The sequence below is a fragment of the Vipera berus genome (assembly GCF_964194415.1).
Source record: "Vipera berus genome assembly, chromosome: 1".
NCBI classification, from domain to species: domain Eukaryota; kingdom Metazoa; phylum Chordata; class Lepidosauria; order Squamata; family Viperidae; genus Vipera; species Vipera berus.
Window position 1 is genome coordinate 299,169,419 of NC_138202.1, and position 21,658 is coordinate 299,191,076.

Genomic DNA, 21,658 nt, shown 5'->3' on the forward strand with positions numbered 1-21,658 from the left:
TCAGTTTGATTGCTGTTGCTGTTAACAATCTATTTCACACCTATTCACTACACTTCACCAAAGAAATTTCTAGTGTGACTATGATAATCATCACTCCCTATTTGGGTTCCTTGAGAGACTAGCATTACTTGAGTCTCACAGATATTGTCCAATTTTAACAATATATGATATTTATCTACATGCATTAACAGGATAGGTATTATCCCAATAGAAGAGATTATTTGTAGTTTGGGGTTGAACTGTGAAGTGTTTGGTGCTCTCTGAACTTGGTTGATTACAGATATTTAATTACCCAAGTAGGTGACATTAAAGGACTCAAATTGATTGTTACTTAGTTGGGTAAGGAAATGTTTGCAAGCAAACAACCAAGCTTAGAAAGCATCAAGAACTCTATTACTCCTTTTGTTTTTGGACAGACACACAATTGCCCATTCACAGATATATCAAAAGGTTTCCCTTTCCAGCCTGTATGGTTGTCAAATTATTGCTGGGCTGTTCATTCTTTAACTAAACACATATGTTGGTATTGTATTTCATACTGCAATTCCCTTGCCAGATTGGTTTATATAATAGCAGATAAAAAGCTTCTTTTTAGTTTATTGATCTGCAATCATAATTGTGATCTACTTCTTCTGTTTTTATTATAAACAGCTTTTAGCAGAATGCAAGTACTTACATTGAACTATTGCAAAGTTATTTATAGATCACCATATTCAAAACAATTTGCACCAAATTATTTCACATAAATTAAAAAATAATTAACAATATTCTCCAGGATCACAAATTTCATTACAAATGCATTTCATTTCCTAACAGGATGAATAAATGGCATTGATGGTTATGTGCAAATGTATAGGTTTTTTTTTACACAAACACACCCCCGGCGAGAAAAGAGGCAGAAAAAATAGAAATGCTAATGCGAACATTTTTAGAATAATCAAACCAACAATCTGATTAAAGTACAAAGGATAGCTACTGCTTGAATGCAAATTACTCAAATGCAAATCAAATCCAACCATAAAATTCAGTCTATACTTATGACAATTTTATCAAAAGATTCTCAGAAGGATTAGTATTATTGTGCTTTTTAAAACTAACATTTCAGTAAAATATTTACTAGTAGCTTTGGAGTGCAAAGTGTGGAATGACCATTAGTTGGCAGAAAACAGATGCAGATAACAACTCATTAATGCCATCTAGTGATGTCAGTTTTTTACAGCCTGGACCTGGTAGCCCAAATATAAATTGCTATCAATGTATTCCCACACATGAAACTTATCTGCAATATTTGTAAAAAAAGAAAAAAGAAAAAAAAAAGAAATTGTTTTTCCAAGAAATGTTTGAAAATATATATCGATCCCTGCTCCAGGAATTAAAGCACAGTTTAATATTTTTTAACAATCTCTCTTCTTGGGGGACAAGGTAATCAGGGATAAAAAGTGACAATTTTATATATACATCATGTCAAATAGTTAAGAATTCCAACATCGTATACCTGGATTGAATTGTTTTATGCACAAATTCTTTAAGGGTTTTTCTCTGTCAAACAGAGTAATGAAGTAAGATTATTAGATGCCCCACAATCAGATAGATGTATCTGTCAAGTGGAGTTACCTCATATGCCATAATAGAGAAGGAAATGTTTTATCAGAATATGATTGGGGTGGGGGAGGAAAACAAGGAAAGAAATTTAGCTGTATAAATATATACACAATGTGAAAATGGTTTATAATTTACAAAGGATATGGATTAAGAATAAGTTAAATAAAAAGTGTTTTCCATAGTTTTTTTAATAAACATCTCAAAAAAGATTCATTTTTAATACTCCTTTTACAAGCACATGTAATAATATTTTGGATATGATACACACAATCTATTTATATAACAAAATGATGTATTTTTGCTTCTTTCTGCTATATCTGATTTGGCTTGGTTTAAAGAGGTAGGGTACAAACAGGAAACTTGATGAGAAAGACTATTTTCTCCCGCCCATACTTCTGATTTTAATCAGTGGAAAGTGCAATGTGGGGGCCCAGTTTTGTCTCTGGGCAGCCTTATAAATTGAAGCACCTTTAGCTGCTTGATGCTATGATCCCCTTGAAAAGTTCATTCAGAGAATGAAGAGGTGCTTGCAGATTACAAGTGAATAATGTTTTTGTGGCACTGAGATTTCAAAAGTTCTTCTCCATTCTCTTAAAAAGCTGCTGCAATTATGGATATGAAACAGATCCTGGGAGGGAATGCACAGAACTGGTGCTTGAAGCTTGAGGCGAGCAGGTTGCCAGGTGCTGTCCACCTGGGCCAGCATCTTCTTCACTAGTCTCTTCCTTCTGTACAGTGTTTTGGGATGGACATTCAAAATGTACACAATGAAATACCTGAAAGAGAGAAACTTAAATTACTAAAAGGAAGCTACAAGCATAGGTAGATCTAAATGACTTGCATTGAGCATAAACATGGAACATATAGAAAGACCAAACAACTTAATTTATTTAATTCCATCTCCATGGACTATGGGCCATATTTGCTTCCTTCCCACAACAGCAATATGTAATTTAATATATGGTTATGCAGCACTTTCATTTTGATGAGAAAAAAAATGTTCCAGGGCCGTATGAGCATGTATATAGCATTTACCGGCAGCTCTTTAAATAAAACATAACTTTCCCCAGGATTAAACTGCAATTCTTTAGGACAAAGTGCCATATAAGGCACTCCTGCAAACCCTCTTCTCTTCAGAACTGCTGCACAGCCTCAGTATCTAGAAGGATCATTCTGAATTTAAGATGATCCATTAGAAAAACAAAAAGACCAAATAAACAAATACAAACTTGTGCAATGCCAGGTTTACCAACTTGTTAACCTAAGGGGGGCACTTCTATCTAGAAATAATCATGATCTTTTTCTCCCTGAACAATAAAAATGTACATACAACCTATTTGTATGTGTCTACATAGAACTGTAAAAAAACAACAGTGTCCAAAACAGTATAGGACAAGAAAAATAATAACACATGGAAAGAATCCCAATTGATTAAAATCAATTGCCATACAATAAACCACTTCCTTTATAAAATTAATTTCCCGGCACATATTCCAATCATAACTACACACAGAAAATTCACACTGACATACATAAAGCTACAAGCACATAGCCATTCTTCTCCTTACTTCTGGAAACAGAAAAAAAGCAAGATAGTGATAGAATCAGAGGGAAATATCAAAGGAAGGGAAGAAAACTGGATGGTTATGAAGCAAGCAAAAGTTATGAAGTAAAGTGCTAAATGCTCTCTTTTAAGTCTAATCTTCAAAAACATCCACATTTTCCAGCACCAATGTCTGCAGTCATTAATTTGTTTTCAGCAGCTTCTTCTTTTCAATTTATATGAGAACCTTTTCACCATTATTTGAGGAAAAAGTAATTTTCTTATCAATATCTCGGGGCTATATTCCCTAAATGTGATGAAGCGGACTATAAGTCACAAAAGCCTAAGTGAATAAAGGTGGTCCTCGTTTAATGACCATGCATTTAGCGACTGTTCAAACAACCGTGGTAAACAAGTGGTAGTTACAACCTGTCCTCCAAGTTCTGGCTGTGCAGCATTGTTGTGTTCATATGATTACAATCTGAGCATTTAGTGCCCAGCTCACAATTACAACATCACAGCAAGCTGTGGCCACGTGATCACAATTGTTCCCTCATGGCTATTTCCTTTGCTATAGTGGTATCAAGAAATCATACAAAGTTGGCTGAATTTCACAATTACTGACTTGGTCATAAACAACTGATACTTTTTTTTTTCATCAGATTTTTCCAGATGCGACTACTTACAATATTTTTCTGATTGCTGGTGCTTTGTCTTTAATTTTCATAATAAAATTATAGATTTTGTAAGTTTTAAAATATTGTTTTAATTTGCTATATTTTTTGCTGTCTCAATTATTTAATTTTGATAGAAAAATTAGATCATTGTGGCAAACATAAATTGCACTTTAATTCATTATCCAAACTGAATTTCTAGGTATAAATAAATATCGGGCTGCAAAAACATAATTTCTTATATTTCATAGCTGTGGTTTTACAGCCTACTTATAAAGCTGGCAGCAACTCTGAGAAAGCTCGACATGATATCAATAAAGACTTATACGTATTTGACAGGTCTAATGTGAGGCAGTATACGAAAAAAATCCAAAACTTCAAAATTCTTTGTTCCCCAGTACGGAAGGCTCCAAACCATGTATGGCAACAAACAGTGTCAATCGTTGAATTCAAGCAGATTTATGAAGCAGAGAATGATAATTTAGCGATCCCTAATATTCTTGGTAAGGTATCTTTGTTAGTACTCTCTTTAAATGTGGAAAATGTTCTCTGAAACAAGAATTGTTCAAAAGAGTAGTACGTACTATATAAATAAGTGTATTTTTTTTTAAAAAAAACTGAACTCTTTAAAGGTTTAATTTATGGTTGATATAATCACCACCAGCCTATGGCAGATGGATAATTGTATTCCATGATATAATAATCTTTATCCCCATCTGCAAAGTAGCAATTTCTATACTATGTATCTGCTCTGGTCAAAAGTACTAGTATTTTGAATGAAAACAAAAACAAAATTTGATTTATTCAAATCAAATGCAAATATGTTTTAATAAGCAACATCAAATGTATGCAAAAACCCCTTCAACATAGAACACTGTATGGAAAGACATTTAACCAGCTTTAATTATCTGACACAGCCCCCTTTTACCTTTGTGCCTACTTTGAAATAAAATAGATGGTGTTTTGCACATCTGAGCTCTGTGAATTCAGTAGCTGGTTGGCGCTTCAGATTCACTGTTTCAACTTGATCTCCTCTGTAAGACTTTAAATAGTATGTGAAGCACATCTATTCCTTTAGCTCACTGAAAAAAACTGAATTCCAGTAATTCTCTGATCATGCCATTGAACAAAAGCTTTGAAAATTATCTCTCAGGCTCTTCGTTGACAACAGATATATTCTGTAAGAGATCATTTGTCAAAGACTTAAAAATATAGTTTTGATTTCTATTTGTTCTATATATTTTTGGAAAAGACATCTGGATATTATGTGCCCTTGGAGTGAGATTATAAAGACTTGAAGTACTTTTGTGCCACTGGTGGTATTAACCAAACTTGAAATTTGGTTAATACCACTTGAATGTGAATTAGAAAAAGTGGTTAAAATACTTCTAGTTGAATAATATTATCACCCGAGGGGGAAAATATGTAATGCACTTTTATGACTAACAATTATAACAATTCTGACTTTAGATAAATAGCTACTTGGACTTTTGCTTTAGATTGATGAGGAAGATGCTGAATTTTTTAGAAAATAGTTTCCCCCTTTTAAACCAATACAGAAACAGATTAGCTAATAATATCTTATATCTTACCGTCTTTCTGCTTATGGTTTAAAATACAAGTAAATCTCCTGTAAAGCACCAGAAGGAATCATTGCAATGACACTACTTTGTAATCTTCTTCTGTAAAATGTTTTTTTTAAACATTTGTTTGATCTGATAGTTAATGTCAATTAATTTCACAAAATAACACTGGAAATGAATAAATATTATCCAAGCACTTTAAAAAAAACCCAGCAAATACCTTGACCATAACTGTCACTTTATTTCTATCTGTGGATTGTGGAAATATTATTTCCAGCCCTCTTTTAATAGTAATAGGAATTTTTTTATGATTTTATCTGAGTTCTAAAGGGCCAAAACCAAATAACTGATGTAACATCACTTTTTTAAGCATTAGAATACTTGTTTTCTCATCTTTGCTGCAGCCAAAAATCCAAGTAGCTTTTTAAAGTGTCACTGAACATTGACCAGACATATTCAAATAATTACTAGCCCCTGCTTCATACAGTCTCTGTATGCTCTACATCACAATCCAGAAGCCTGACCATAAATATGAAACCAGTACACCTTTAGACATGATGTTTGATTGTTCAAAAGAATGTGTAACTGAAGATGCTTCTTTAAAGTCCAATAGCAATGGGCTGTTCAATTACTCAGAAATGTGAATCATCATATATCTGACTTGGGGTTGTTTACATTTGATATTTTTTGGCCTCAAGAGCTGCCTGAATATGCTATTTTTGTTATCCCATTTCTGCCTGGATCCTCATATTTATTAGAGAAATAGCACAAGGAAAACGTTCCTATTACAGGATGCTCTTGTAACTAAATTTTAACTGGGGAAGGGATGCATATTGTTAATGATCACTTAGATTCTAATATCTTCTTACTGATAAAGTAATATAAACATAGAATAAAAGCAAAGAAAAAGAGAAAGGAAGAAGTTCCTACTGTCAAAGTCCTCAGAGATTTTTCATTTATTCATTATTTTGTTCAGCTGTTACTTTGCCATATACTTCCAGAGTTCTATCTATATTTACATTACAGCTCTTCCTTCAATTATCTGAGTGATTTCTCATTTCCAAATGTGTGGATCTGTTGCTTTGAAGACACTTTGCAAAATACAATTTTCACTTTTTTTTAACAACAGCTGCTGCCATTTTTCTAACTATCACAATTGGGGAATTGAATTTCACTGAATTGATCAATTATCTCAAACAGAGTTCTTTTCATGGGAAAAGTTGCACAATCAATAGTTAAATCTGCTTCGGCACAATTTTAGTATTTAATATATTAGCAATTCCTTTCCAAAATGATCCTGCCCTAGGCAGGTAATAATAACTTCTCAACTAACTAACTAAATGTAATAAAATTATCACAACAAAACATATCCTAATAAACACAAAGAAAACACTAATCACATAAAATAATCAGTTGAAAATATCTATTTCAAACCAATACACTGAAAACCAGCACCCCCAAGACACAATTTTTTCACTCACATAAAATATCAACCCATAAGCTGTATCTCTGATATCAGCAAGCATATTGGAAAATAACACCCATATTAATGCTGAATTATGTTTATTATCTGAAGTCTTCCAGGAATTTTAGCCCTAAAGTGTTTATGGCTTGAAATGTCATATTCAGTGCTATTTATTTCTCTAATCAATTTAAAAGCCATCTTATTTACTCCTGCAACTTTAAGTAACAATCTGGTAGTCCTTCAGTTACAGATAGCAATTGGGACCATGACTGCCATCAATAAGCAATGTGGTCCTAAAGCATGGTGTGATGTGACCACATTACTTAGCAACAGCAATCCAGGCAGTTCTGGTTGTTGTAGTAACCCCAAATCACATAAGATGATAAATGGGAAATGGAGGGACTCCCTGATTAGCAACAACAGGGCGTGAGGAATACCGGGAAGGCCTGACGCAGGCTGCATGCAAGTTGGGACTAAGGGCTGTTGTGCTACAGTGCAAATGCTGCAAGCTTCAGAAGACCAGAGAAGGAAGGTGTACTGGGCGTGTAAGCACAGGAATAACAATAGCACTTAAACTTATATACCACTTCATGGTGCTTTACAGCCCTTTCTAAGCAGTTTACAGAGCCAACATAATCTGGGTCCTCATTTTACTGACCTCGGAAGGGTGGAAGGCCGAGTCAACCTTGAGCCAGTTAGGATTGAACTTCTGGCAGTCAGCAAAATTAGCCTGCAATACTGCATTCTAACCACGTGTGCCACCAGTGGGCTCTAGTAAGGCCCAGGAAGGAAGGTATTGATGACTGCATATGTCTGGTAGCATAGGGAGCCCCAGGAAAGAAGGGTACCAGTGGGTGTGTAGAAATGTACAAGCGCAGGGAGGGAAGGAGGAAAGTTATGGGGGCACAGGATGGAAGGTCTTGGACAGTATGACTGAGCAAAAGGGGAAAGTGGGCACTGGTGTGTGTGTGTGTGTGTGTGTGTGTGTGTGTGTGTGTGTGTAGATGTGGGTGCAGGGAGGCCACAGAAGGAGGACACTGGTGGTACATGTGTGTGTGCAAGTGCTAGGAGGCCCAGAAATGGGGTACTGATGGGTATGAGCGAGCAAAGAGGGGATAAGGGCATGGTGCATGCATCCGTATGAGCAGGTAAAGGAGAAAGGAAGGCATGGGTGAATTTGAAAGTTCGCAGAGTTTGTAACCTGTTTGGTAACTTGGTAACTTGAGTTATTAACAACCTACAAGCAGGACAGAAACAGAGGGAAAGTTACAAGAGTTGTAACAGCTTAGATTCAAGTACCAGAAAATTCCACCAACTGGTCCAAATATCAACCAGAGGTCAGAAAGAGCAGGGAGGAAGAGCACAAGAACACAGTTTCAAAGCTGGAGAGTTGTCACCAATGGAGAGGCAGCAGTTTGGAGGCTACTCTTGATCAGGAGCACTGCTGCCCTCTCATGTCAAGGAGAAACATTTTGTAATCTTTCATTTTGCTTATATATTCAGTCTAGTGCCAATTTCAAAGGTATCCTTAAGCGACAGCAAGAAAAGATATTTAGTTGACAGCAACATATTCCAAACCTCAGACAATGGGGGCACATTCTTAATCTAGTTCATCAGTCAAGGTCTATCACCCAAGATAATAAAACTGTTTCAGTCCCATAATTCAGCCTAATGCTAGAATGAAGGGGACATCTATTTCATCCAAAAACTCTGGAATTGAAAATCACTTATGAATTATGGGACTTGCAATTTTAAAGACTGGAAAGGTCACAGATCATGTATATCTGTGATATAGCTCTCAACAATTACAAGACTCAGCAGATACTAATCATAAAATAAACAGAGAATATCAGCTTTAGAGTAAATCTTATGTAAGAATCTTCTTTGGGCCAAACAACATATATAGGAAAATAAATCTGGCACTAATATAAAAAACATATCTCCTGAGTTCTAAGTCAGCAATGTTTTAAACTTTTATAAGAAATCTTACAGGAATAACCAGGGAAAAAAACCTAAGTATGAAATGAACATAAGGATGATTGCAGCACTAAGTGAAGTTGAGGAATATTAATGAGACAACAATCTTTTACAAGGGAAAAGCTGTTGAAAATTGGAACAAACATTGTAAGATCAAAGTAATGAAAGATGCAAAAAAAATAAGACTGAAACCCAAAAGGCCTTTTCAAATATGTGAACATCTTCTTGGTTTATTGTGGAGATTGTATAATGTGTATGTTTCTCCCCCCCACCCCACCCAGAGATTAACAGAGAAACAATTCTGTTAACTAAACAAAGATATATAGCAAGTAACAGTAGCTAGCCAACCTCATCTAGGCTTAGAAGCTAAGCATGACTGGAAGATAGCCAAGCAATTCTAGGCCTGTAGGCTACGATGGAAATTGAAAAGCATCTTAGAGAAAGCAGTTGCAAACCTCCTTTTATTCTTGCCAAGAAAACCCCATTACTTTGTCCAGACAGTCATCAACACCGTAGACAAATTCAGCTTGAGGGCATCTTCATTTTTAGTCTACATTGTTCCGAAGAATCCAAGATGAAAAATAAATATGAGATACTATTATCAAGTGTGACAACAGATTACATGAGAAAGATAAAGAACGGCTGGAAAGTATCTGCATTTTCCAAGCAATTAAGAAATAACAATTATGCCACAATAATATGTATTTAAAGCAAGTTTAGTGTATTGGTTGAATCATCAGGCTAGAAGCCAAGACCACGAATTGAGTTCTAGTCCTGTCTTAGGCACAAAGCTAGGTGACTTTCAACTGGTCCCTCTCTCTTCAACTCTAGGAAACAGGCAATGCCAAACCATTTCTGACAAGCCTTGCCAAGAAACTGCAGGGACTTGTCCAGGTAATTGCCAATAGTCAAAAATTGATTCAAAGGCACATTTCCCCTTAAGGTATTTAAGTATCTAAAGAATAAGTTGGAACATAGAATTGGATTGTATACAATGTTATGACAGTCAATTTCTGCTACTGCCATGGAGTTTACAGCAAAAGTTGACACACATATCCCAAAGGAGATACTGAAAAAAATCAAAATCAGGCTGAGAAAGTGATCAAGAAATCAGACCATTAACAGCCTAACAAAACCTTATAGTTGTCTTATATAAAACTGAAAATGCCACAGGAATAGGAAACAATATTCCAGAAACACCAACATTTTTTGGAAGGGGGGGGGGGGAAGCAGGAAGAAGGCAACATCAAAGAACTTCACTTAATAATCACAATTTTTGTTAGTCTTTGAAGCTTCTTATTAAAAGCAACATCCCAGGTGGTAGGTAGCCTAGTATTAAACAGACAAGAAAAATACGAAGAAACAGAAATTTGCTAATAGCTAACTAGCACTACTTCACTGAAACTATAAAGTTAATCCACATATACCAAGAAGCTTATGTATGATAAGTCCAATTGCACAGAGAATGCAAAGATCAAATGAAGGACCAAAGAAACTGGGTTCCAACTGGTCTTATACAATATATTTGTGATTGTTAGAATTATCTGATCAAGGTTTTTCAAGGTATTCAGTGACCATCTTTATACTTGAGTGGTATTTTTCAAATAAGAACAGCACAGAATTGGTGTACTGTATCAATTAAATTTAAATTCCTGAAATATTAAAATGATATGCATATTAGTTCTATATATACTCCTACTCTTCAGACACCGGAGCATATAGTTTTATTTCACTTTTGCTTTTCTACCTGAATCATACTGGGGTCTATAGAGTTCTTGGTGTCTGCAGTTATATAAGTGAAAATATGATAAGATACTAACAACCGAAAATCCATGTGCTCTTATTTTAGTCAAAAGGATGCAATCTTGGAAATAGTATGTTCCAATTAGCTTTAAAAAATAAAGTATGCAAAAATAAAATATACAAAAACATGCAGGTTCAAGTAGCACAATGAACAAGCACTTCTAAGATCAAAGCATCTTCAACTACCAAACACAATAATGTCCTACAGGCATACAATTTCTTCAAAGCAACCTAGGATATCATCTGGAGAAGCATCTGTATGTGTGTCTTTATCTGTAGTTAAGTTGTCTTCTGAGAATAAATATGTAACTTGAAAACAAAGAGTCTCGATAGGGGAGAATATTTGTAGCTCAGGGTTGAACTGTTGTTTTCAAAGTATATTGTCAAACATTCCTCGGGGCATATATCTTTTTGGGTTCTTAAATGCTTACTATTCATTTTTAACTTTCTATTGGGGAAAGAATGCCTTTCTTTCTAGTAAAACACAATTCTGTTTTAGATTAAAACAGACAAATTCATGTGCAAGATTATAAAGTTAATGTAGCATGACAGGGCATCCACACAATTGACTGCTAAAAAAGGCTTGTAAAATAATTGCTTAAAAGATTTATCTGAAACATCAGCAAGTAAGAAGGAATTGAGTTATCCATTTCACATATTTGAGTTTCCTTTGAACCTTCTTTTATATATTTTCTTATCAATTATTTACCTTATGACTTATCTTTTGCACTGACACATATTTTTATATACATTTCTTATAAAATGTATACCTGCCTACTCCCCAAAAGCCAACCCATGATGGTTTAGGTAGACAGCAGTCCCCAACCTTTCTTGCTTGGTGGCCTGACCTGGTTCATGTGTGTGTGTGTGTGTGTGTGTGTGTGTGTGTGTGTGTGTGTGCTAGGCTAACATGAGTGTGCTCTCTGCATGTACAAATGGAGATTCGCACATGAGCAGAGGGTGCTTGTGCTTACGCGTGAAGCTCCACTCGTGCGAGTGGCAGGTACTTGCATTTCTGCACAAAACTGCACTAGTCTAAATGGAGGGTACTTGAGCAAAGGGCATTGGGGCGTTGGAGCTTGCATGTGAAGCTCTACTTGCACAAGCGGAGGGCACTCGCGCATGAAGTTTCGTTCATGTGGATGGAGCTTTCCATGTGACCGCAAGCATCCTCCACTCATGCGAATGAGTTTCACGTGTGCACACTTGCCTATCTCTTCTGTGGCCAGGTTTCAAACAGGCCACAGCCCAGGGGTTAGGAACCCCTGGTTTAGGATACAATAATATGTATACTACAAAAACTCTCTTTCCTGTAACTTTTATCTGAGCGAAATGGCACCACAGGGCAATTTTTTTTCCAACCAAGGCCTCTCAGATGAGCTAACCTATAGCATGCATCCAAAAGTTGGATTCCTCCCACTATGATATAATCAACATTAAAAAAAAATGAAATTTAGCACGTATCCTACTTGGGTGTCTTGTGTATGTCTGTACGCATTTTGACAGGACTACTGAACTCATGATGGTCATGAGATTGAGAAACAGTTTTGTCTAGTGATTAAGGTAGCAGGCTAGAAACCAGGAGAGTGTGAGATCTAGTCCCACCTTAGTCATGAAAAACTGGCTGGGTGACCTTGGGCCAATTTCTCTCTCTCTCTCTCTCAGCCCAGCCTACTTCACGGTTGTTGTTGTTGTGGGGAAAATAGCAGGAGGAAGGAGTACTAAGTAAGCAATGTGGGATAAAAATTAATTAATTAAAATGTTCACAAAATCCTGATACAATTCTACAAGACTGTTTTGGCATGGATGCTGAAATCACCAAGCAATAGCAGCCTGGAGGAATCTCAGCCCCCAAATCCGATACCATCTCCTCTTATTGCTGGGTAGTGGGACACTGCCATAAAGTGAGAAGGGACAGCAAGAGATCTAGACAATAATGCACAATTGTCACATTGAAAAAATGTGCGCCTTTTGCCTTTAGAATGAAATGTTATCTCCTTCCACTTATGTGCAAATACATTTTCTAATAATATCCTCAAGTAACTTTACAGATCTTACTTTTAATTCTATTATTATTCATTTAACTTTCCTCCCCTTCTACTAATGTCTAAATAAATTAACACCTAAGTTTTTTTAATTTATCCCTTTTAAGTTATTTCTGTTCTTAATCGTTTTACTAATTATTCTGCTTTGTTATATTAAAAATGGATACGAGGGGGAAAATCATTCCAGGTTAACTTACTATTCAGAACTACATTTCCCTCTAAATCACTCTCTGAAAACTGAGCACCTGGACCACCCTCTTCAGCATCTCGGCTCTGCAACTCCTTTTCGTGCCATCCCAGTTTTTCTGCCATTCTGTTCACTTGCCCAACATTCCTTCCCTCTTTCTGGGGCTGGAGATTACTTGAGATCATCACACACCATTTGCTTTGTGTTCAGAACTTCCTAGTTCTGATATCTTCTTCTGCTCCACTTCATCCTTTCTTTCAGCATCTTCAATCACCCTGCTTTCTTGGTAGACAATACTCTCAAGCCTAGCAAGACAGCAGTACCCCCACTCCACCTTCAACCTGCCTGCCAAATCTGCTCCCTTTTAAGCCCTGAACAAAGATGACATAAATACTACCCACAAATGTTCTAGTGCAGCTAGGATATTTCCAGATATCCTGTTATGCTTGTGGCAACAGGCAAAAGAAAAACAAAATTTTCTAACTCTGAAGAACCTCAGAAATAATTTCAGCCACTGTAGCTCCTCTGTCTGCAAACACTTGATTTGACAACAAAATCACTGATCTGCTGTGGTCACCAATTGCAGTTACTCATATTCAGATCCTTTCGTTTGGTCTTGGAAAGATGAATGGAATCCTCGGCAACACTTAGAATAAAGAGAGTAGGTTGCTTCCTATTAAATTAGCTTGTCGTTAGAATACTTTTTGTATCACTACCTAAATGATCGATTCACGATAATGTATAGTAAATTATTTCTCCTGAGGATTTTCTAAACAATATTTGGAAATATTTTTGTTCAAATTAAATTGCACAGGTGATGCATTGGTTTTGCAGTGCTAACTCTCAGAGACCAAATAGACAGATTTTATCCATGACAATCCATCTCTAAGCCAGTGTTTTTTAGCATTTTTTCAGTTTCTTTCAGCAACTTTAAGTGGTGTTATGTATATGTATACACATTCAGTGATTTTGTATATACCCCAATATATTCTGTATTTTTTCATTAAAAGAAGTATTTTTTCTTCTTCCCTAGATTCTTTCAACAGAAAGAAGTTAATACTTGTACAGTCTTGAGTAAGGATAATTGGGTGACATGTTTTATATCTCAAGTGTTCAGCATGCCACAGAATTTAATCTATTACATTACCTCATTAGCTGTGTTGTGAGTGCCAACAATTCTGATAAAAGATGCTGGTTGTCTATCAAAAGTTACAAGTTGCCAGGATCTGCACAAGAAAGAAAAGGGATACAGAAAATGAAAAAAATTGCATGCTTGTTTTATATAAAACTTAAGATAATTTTTTTTCTATAGTAAGCCTGGTAGAGGACAGGAAGGCCTGGAGGAACATTGTCCATAGGGTCGCGATGGGTCGGACACGACTTCGCAACTAACAACAACAACAACAACAAAGCCAACATATTCTTGCATTAGTATGAACATTTATTTTTATCTGTTCACTGCTTGGATGACCTTTCTGGGAGAGACTAACAACTATATAACAATTAAAATCAGAAAAGCAGATCATCTCAGGTCAGAAGCATAGAACACAAAATTCAAAATAACAATGCACCTGTACTCAGGTAAGTGTATATTAGTGTACTGTATTTTTGGAAAATGAAATAAGAGAACAATGCAAAAGAAATAGTGAAACGTTTAAGCAAAACTCAATCATTTCAAGCACATGCCATTCGTCGACTTCTAATATCAGGTTCCACAAGTGGAAGCAACTAAAATGCTGGCAGTTGCCACATTTTGTTGGTGCTAGTTTCACTTTTAAACAAAATAAAAGTAGAACTGAATGAACGAAGAGCAAGAATTTCTTTCTTTTTTTATTAAAAAGTTTTAGAGTACATTTTTGAACATAAACCCCATCCCCCCCTCCCTTACCCCTAACCCATACCCTAACCCACCCAATACCCCTACCTCCCCCAGCCCCCCCTGACTTCCCAAAGCAGAATACATGGTATTATTTTCACCATCTTAATCTAAAATATACTAACTATAATTACACTTTAAATCCAGTCGCGCTTTAACTCTCATTAAACATCATAATATATCTCCATTACAAATATTCTTCACATATTCCAAATTCTACCATTTCTATCTAATTCAAAACTTACAAAATCCATTCTTCTATAATAAACAAATCAGCCTTCTTCCAATATAACAGTACCAAATATTCTACTATAGTTATTAGTTATAAATAACTTTTTCTTAAAGATCTTACATATTCCACTAAAATACTTTAACTTTTAAAATTGTAATCTTTTACAGTTCAACCATACATAATAATACATTGCATCATCACAGCCACATCTTCAACATTTAGACTAATAGTTTAAATACATACATACTAATTTTTAAGATCTACCGTATTTTCCGGCGTATAAGACGACTGGGCGTATAAGACGACCCCCTACATTTCCTGTTAAATTATAGGGTTTGGGCTATACTTGCCGTATAAGACTACCCCTCTTCCAACGCACACCAAATAAAAATTTAAAAACATCAGATTTAATTTTAATATGGTAATTTTAATTCAAATGCTTATGACATGCAGGTACTTAGTAGGAAAACTGTCACTTATAAACATAAGGCTGTTTGTCATCAAACATGTAAACATAAAACAGTGCAAGTGGATTAAACTTTTCCTAATTCACTCTAAAGTTTTCCCTGCGCAGACCAAATGGGAGATCCGCTCCAGGTTTTCCAGCCAACCCACCCAGTTCCTGAGTCAAATGTGTCCTTAGAGCTAAGCAGTTGCTCTGACTGCTGCATTCCCCACCTGCCTTTCAAGATGGGATAGACTGCAGCTGCTCTTCAACTTTAGAAGGAAAGACGCCCAGACCCCAGCCTGTAAAAAATCACAGACTGCAGCTTCTTCTCCAATTGGTCCCGCTTTCCCTGCGCAGACCAAATGGGAGATCCGCTCCAGGTTTTCCAGCCAGCCCTGTCCCTAAAGTTTCAGCACCTGGTGTATAAGACGACCCCTGACTTTTGAGAAGATTTTCATGGGTTAAAAAGTCATCTTATATGCCAGAAAATACGGTACTGTAAATACCATCCCCAAATATCCACCATTATTAGATCTTGATTATCCTACATTCTTTAACAAGTTCCATTTCTAAATCTTATTTCTATCAAAGTCCTCCATTAATCTCTACTACTATTATTATTATTATTCCTTAAATCTAAATGCAGCCCGTGTCATTCTTTGAATCTTAAAATCTTTAAATAAAGCCAAGGATTGCACAGCCTCTGAAACTATTTCTTGTAACTGTCGCTCTCCTTCTTCCTTTCCTTTTTTTTCTTCTGAGGATGATGGTAAGCCTGCTTTCAATACATTAGAATAAAAATCACGTGCCTTCTCTACTGTATTAAGACAATATCTTTCTCCAGAATAATTCACCACAATCCCCACTGGTATCTCCCACCTAAACCGAAGCTGTTGTTTCTTTAATTCATCTGTCAGAAAGAAAAAATCTTTCCTTTTTCTCAAAATTCTTGGAGGAATCTCTTTCAGAATCAAAACCTCCTGATTAGCCACTTTAAGTCTTTTATTATAAGAGATTTGAATGATCTCATTTCTAATCTTTCTCTTTGTAAAATACACAACCACATCCCTTGGCAGTTTCCCTTGTTTAGCAATCCAAGAATTAACACGAAATACTTTATCTATCTTTCCAAAAAAATCCTCAAGTTGAAACCCCAAAATAGGTGCCAGGGCATCCACCAACGTCTCTTCCAGATTCTCCTGCGGATTTTCTTTCAAACCTCTGATCCTCAGGGCGAATTCCATATCTCTATATTGCATCATCATCATTTCATCTTCAGGTTTTCCCATCTTATTCTCCACTTCACCCATTTTAGCCTCCAACATCAGATTTTGTTTCACTTCTTTCACACATTCATCCAGATTCTCAATACAGCCTGAAAACACTTGAAGTGCCATCAAAGTATCCTACCTTATTTTCTTGCTCTCCTTTCCAATAAATTCTGCCACCTTCTCAAATATTTTTTCAGACTGAATTTTTAAGGCATCGTTTAGAGCATATTGTAAATCTTTTAAAGTCAATACAGATGCAGCAGCTTCGGGAGGTAACTTCAAAGACTGCGCTCCAGATTGCTGAACAAACAATGCCTCCACACTTTTAAAAACGGGTCTATACGGTTTGGGAGCCATCTTTGCAACTAATGACTTTCAATACACACTTTCACTTTCTAGTCCATTTATTACTTTGTAGTTAAACTGTGAAATAACCAAATTTTAAAAATAACTTTTTAGCACCTCCAAATTATAAATAGCTCTTTTAAGGTTTAAAAGTTCATTTTACATATTCCAACTCAGTTCAAACAGTCACTTTACTTTAAAGAAAAACACTTTTGCTTCTTGTTAAAAAGAAAAAAAAATCAGTCAGGCGCAATCTTCCCCTTCTTTCAAAACAATCATTGGAGCAGGAAGAAAGTTTGAGTTTCTGAGTTAAAGCTTTGTACTTGATATTTATCTTGCTCCTGCATCAGCTCTGCTGCTACCGTCACTCAAGATGTCAATCAGATCTGGCAGGAGTGGATTCAGCGTCTTGTTCTGCTAAAGCAGAAGAGTCCTTCGTCCGGAGCATTCCCAGACTTCGGGGGGGGGCTCTCACCCTTCATGCCCCAGAACAAATGTTCTGGGGCTCTAGGGGAGCTCTACCCTTACCTGGAAGCTCCCCCTCCCCTCTTTGCCCGAGGGGAAGGGTTTTCGAGCGGCAGAACAGCTGATTGTCGGCTATTCCACCGCTTCAACAGGATCGAAGGTCCGGCGGTCGAATCCGACCATCCTCACCGCTGAAGCGCCACCCAGAAGTCCCGAAGAGCAAGAATTTCTATGGTTCTAACAACTGCTCAGAAGAGGTAGGAAGTACAAATTTTCTTATCCCACATAAAAGTATTTGTTGAAATTTCCTTTTCTTGTAACTGCTATAAATGGAAGAAATCAGATTTCTTCAACTGAGCCTAGTTATTCTGGAGATAAATATGGATAATAATAAGCAGAATCTATCTTATGCAGTACTAAAAAAGGACCTGGCTTTTGAAAACCTAAGGTTTCAAACAGAAATGATAATTATGGCAAAAAGGTGGGGTGAATTTATTCCTACGGGCCTCAAAGCTAGGACTTTCTTGATTCCTCCTCCTCTGCTATTTTAGAAAAGAACTGTGTTTTTTTCTTAGCTTGAATTACAATTCTGTGTTCTCCACACTATACAACTGGGTTTGTGCATCATATTAAATCAAAAACACTGTAAACTGTGTTTACAGTTTAGCATAATGTGTGAATTTTATTAACAAAAAGGATGTAATTACTCATACTGAAGGAATCAGCAATGTAGAACTTGCAGTATTTCAAGGACCTAACATAATGATTTTTAAACTGTTGCACGATGTTATTTTCTTTTATGGTGCTGGAAAAGCTCATGATCATGCCTTTAGCCAAATATAATTTTGGGCACCTCTTTCTTCTCTCAAGAACAAAAGAGAAAGAAGATTTGAGGATTTTATAAAACAGTACACATTACACTGGATTAATATACAGTATAATCAGATTATCTTTTCTCCTGAAATCAATTTGAAAATAAAATCACAAACTTTATGTACAATACAGCTTAATATAATTAAAGAAATGACAGCTAAAGCAATTTAATGAACTTTTGAAGGAGGTTAACATTTGGATAGCATTGCATTCAAAAGATATTTACATACTACTAAATAACAAAAGGAAAAGGAAAGGAAAATGTTGAAACAATTGCAATACTGTTAGTTACATTTATAGCAAGATTTAAGCTGGAATATTGTACAGTATAGCAAAAAGGTGTAAGAAAGTGTTAACCTGATCTAGGCAAACTTTTTATGACTTTTTGCATACTTATTCTTTTAATTCCATTGGGCTTCATAAGTATAGTGAAGCAGAAAATAATTCCATTTTTATACATTCAGGACACCAACTTTTGTTGCTTTATTTGTTTCAAATTCCCAAGCCATCCCATAGTCTTTTGAAACATTCCCAAACTATTGGGAAGGGGTGCAGACAGTTTGGTGATTAAGCTGCACCAGGGAGGAATTTAGTATCTTAATAGGCACACACACACAAAAATTGTTCTCTACTCAAAATCACATGAATACAGTACAGCAACATTTGTGTCTTTCTAATGCTATCTATAGGGACGAGGTGGCTCAGTGCGTTAGGACACTGAGTTTGTCGATCAGAAGATCGGCAGTTTGGTGGGTCGAATTCCAAGTGCCGCGTAACAGAGTGAACGCCTGTTACTTGTCCCAGCTTCTGCCAACCTAGCAGTTCGAAAGCAAGTAAAAATGCAAGTACAAAAATAGGGACCACTACGGTGGGAAGGTAACAGCGTTCCGTGTGCCTTTGGCGTCTAGTCATGCCAGCCACATGACCACAGAGATGTCCTTGGACAAACGCTGGCTCTTCGGCTTTGAAACGGAGATGAGCACCAGCCCCTAGAGTTGGAAACGACTAGCACGCATGTGCAGGGGAACCTTTACCTAATGCTATCTATATTAGTTCTAACATTATTTTGATAGCGTTGGTTTATTAAGGCAAAACTTTAACACAGGGGTCCCCAACCCCCGGTTCATGGAGTGGTACCGGGCCACGGCATGGCAGCAACCGGTCTGCACAAAGAAGCAAAACCCCGTCCACAAGGTGCAGGCAGCGCACAAAATCACGCACCCTACGGTTCATGGAAAAACCTCTCTCCACAGAACTGGTCCCTGGGGCCCAAAAGGTTGGGGATCTCTGCTTTAGCAGACTTGCTAGAAAAGTATATAGCTGGATAGAAAAGGTTTAGGTACATTGGATGCAGTCATACACAGAGCAAACATGTAAATTAGTTATGTCTCACTGATTTCAATACATCTACTCCAATATATGACTAAATTAATTTAAATTTCCTGAATTTGCCACACTTTTTCTAGTGCTCCTAAGTCAGTATTGATTCCTGGTGACTGCCTGGTCTATTTCCTGCAGTTTTTTTGGGAAGATTTTCAGAAATGGTTTGCCACTGCTTTCTTCCTAGAGCTGAGAGAAAATGACTGACCCAAGGCCACTCACTTGGCTTTGTGCCTAAGACAGGACTAGAACTCATAATCTCTCAGTTTCCAGCCTGAGGCCTAGCTGTGTTACCAAACTGGCTTGCCTTATCATTCTCTTTATTTTTGGAGTTTGTTTTTTCTTGGGATAGGAAACTATAAAACTATAAAATCAGCTATAACTAGAGCCCAAATTTTTTTATGCCATCTACTACAAAACTACTTCTCTGTAGTTGAAATGTTTTGATTACCAAAAAAGGGGTGGGGGTGGGGCTTATGTAGAACATTCGTAGACAAGAACAGAGTTATATCCTTTTACAAGCCTATAAATAATATTTTAAATTAAAGAGAAGATAAATTTCTGTAGCAAATACTGGAACTTCTACTATATTATTTACCTAATACCAGAATGCAGTAGAACAGAACCAATTTGCACAAGAAAAATGCCTATATTGCCATTGGCATTATGCCCATCTAATTGGATACCACAAGAATTACAGCTCCTAAAATGCCAAAGTGCAAAGATGTACTTCTCATAAGAAGCACTCAAAATTCTAACTGAGCCTTTTCTATCTCTGGTAGGCAGTAGGAGCCATATACATTCTAACCAAGAAAGCTCTGTGGGGCATAAATAATTTAGGATAAAAGACAATTTTCAGTCAACCAAGTCCTGAAGATTAGCTCTTAACTACGGGTTATCAACTTTATATAATCTACGTAATTACAAATTCAACAGTAAAGGATTATGATTTTAATTGTCTATCTTTGAATCAATCAGTTGAATTTGAGCATGTTTTTTTATTTCCAATATGTCATTCTAAATGCGCTTTTCTAGAGGAAAACCTAACATACAAATTAGCAAAATTAGAAATGTTTATGCAGTAAGAAGGAAAATGTATTTATCCATGGACTATTTAAAAGAAACTATTTAAAATAAACCTGAAGAGATACAATTTTATCTTTCAAGGTGGCATGTAAAAATATTCAAGGGAGCACCTGAACTACTAAAAATAAATGAGATTTCTGATTCCTGGTGTTGTGAATTTGGAGTCTTTCCAGTATCTATATAAAAACAAACAAAAGTGAATTTAGGGATTTAATATTAATATCTACATGCTAGAAACACAGAATGAGAAGATGTATTAAATGCATGCTCACTGTGTCCATGAAACCTTTTCATTTACAAACTGAACTGTAAGACTGAACTGAATTTGTTTACAAATGGACAAAGCCTATTATACAGTTTTTATGCACTATAAAATTCAATATCCTTCGTGTCGCTAATTCTTTGTGCTACTTTGTTCCAGGAATAACCATTAACAAGTAAAAACCTTGTTTAGTAGGTTTAATAAAACAGCAATGGACAATAGACTACTTTTTCTACTACAAATGATAGAGAGAAAATAGAGATGAAGATCTTATCCAAAAGATCAACAATATGTATCTGCTTGGATTTGTGAACTTCCAATATGTATACTTATAAAAACGAAAAGTATATAATTAGGGAAATCAATATTTTCATTTGAGGCTTACATTTTGCTGACAAGACCAGCAATCAAGGGCCTATGCTGATATGAGGGTCCTAAACCTAAAAGGCAACACTGCATGATGCACAACCAGCACAAATCCCCCAGTGCCACAGCTTCATCTTTTAAAAGAAATTAGCCTTGTTGCAGCCCTAGGGTATGT

At 36.1% G+C, this 21,658-nt stretch overlaps 1 protein-coding gene across 2 annotated transcripts in view; it reads right to left on the bottom strand.

The window, feature by feature from the left end:
• Positions 1 to 595: 595 nt before the first annotated feature.
• Positions 596 to 21,658, bottom strand: part of BTBD9 (BTB domain containing 9) — a 141,488-nt gene continuing 120,425 nt past the window's right edge. For both annotated transcript variants that reach the window (XM_081315251.1, XM_081315252.1), the window contains exons 10-11: positions 14,027 to 14,105; positions 596 to 2,378 (exon numbers count right to left, since the gene is read on the bottom strand). In XM_081315251.1, the coding sequence (XP_081171377.1) occupies positions 2,211 to 2,378; positions 14,027 to 14,105 (247 nt within the window). In that variant the 3' untranslated portion in view covers positions 596 to 2,210. The remainder of the gene's footprint in view (positions 2,379 to 14,026; positions 14,106 to 21,658) is intronic.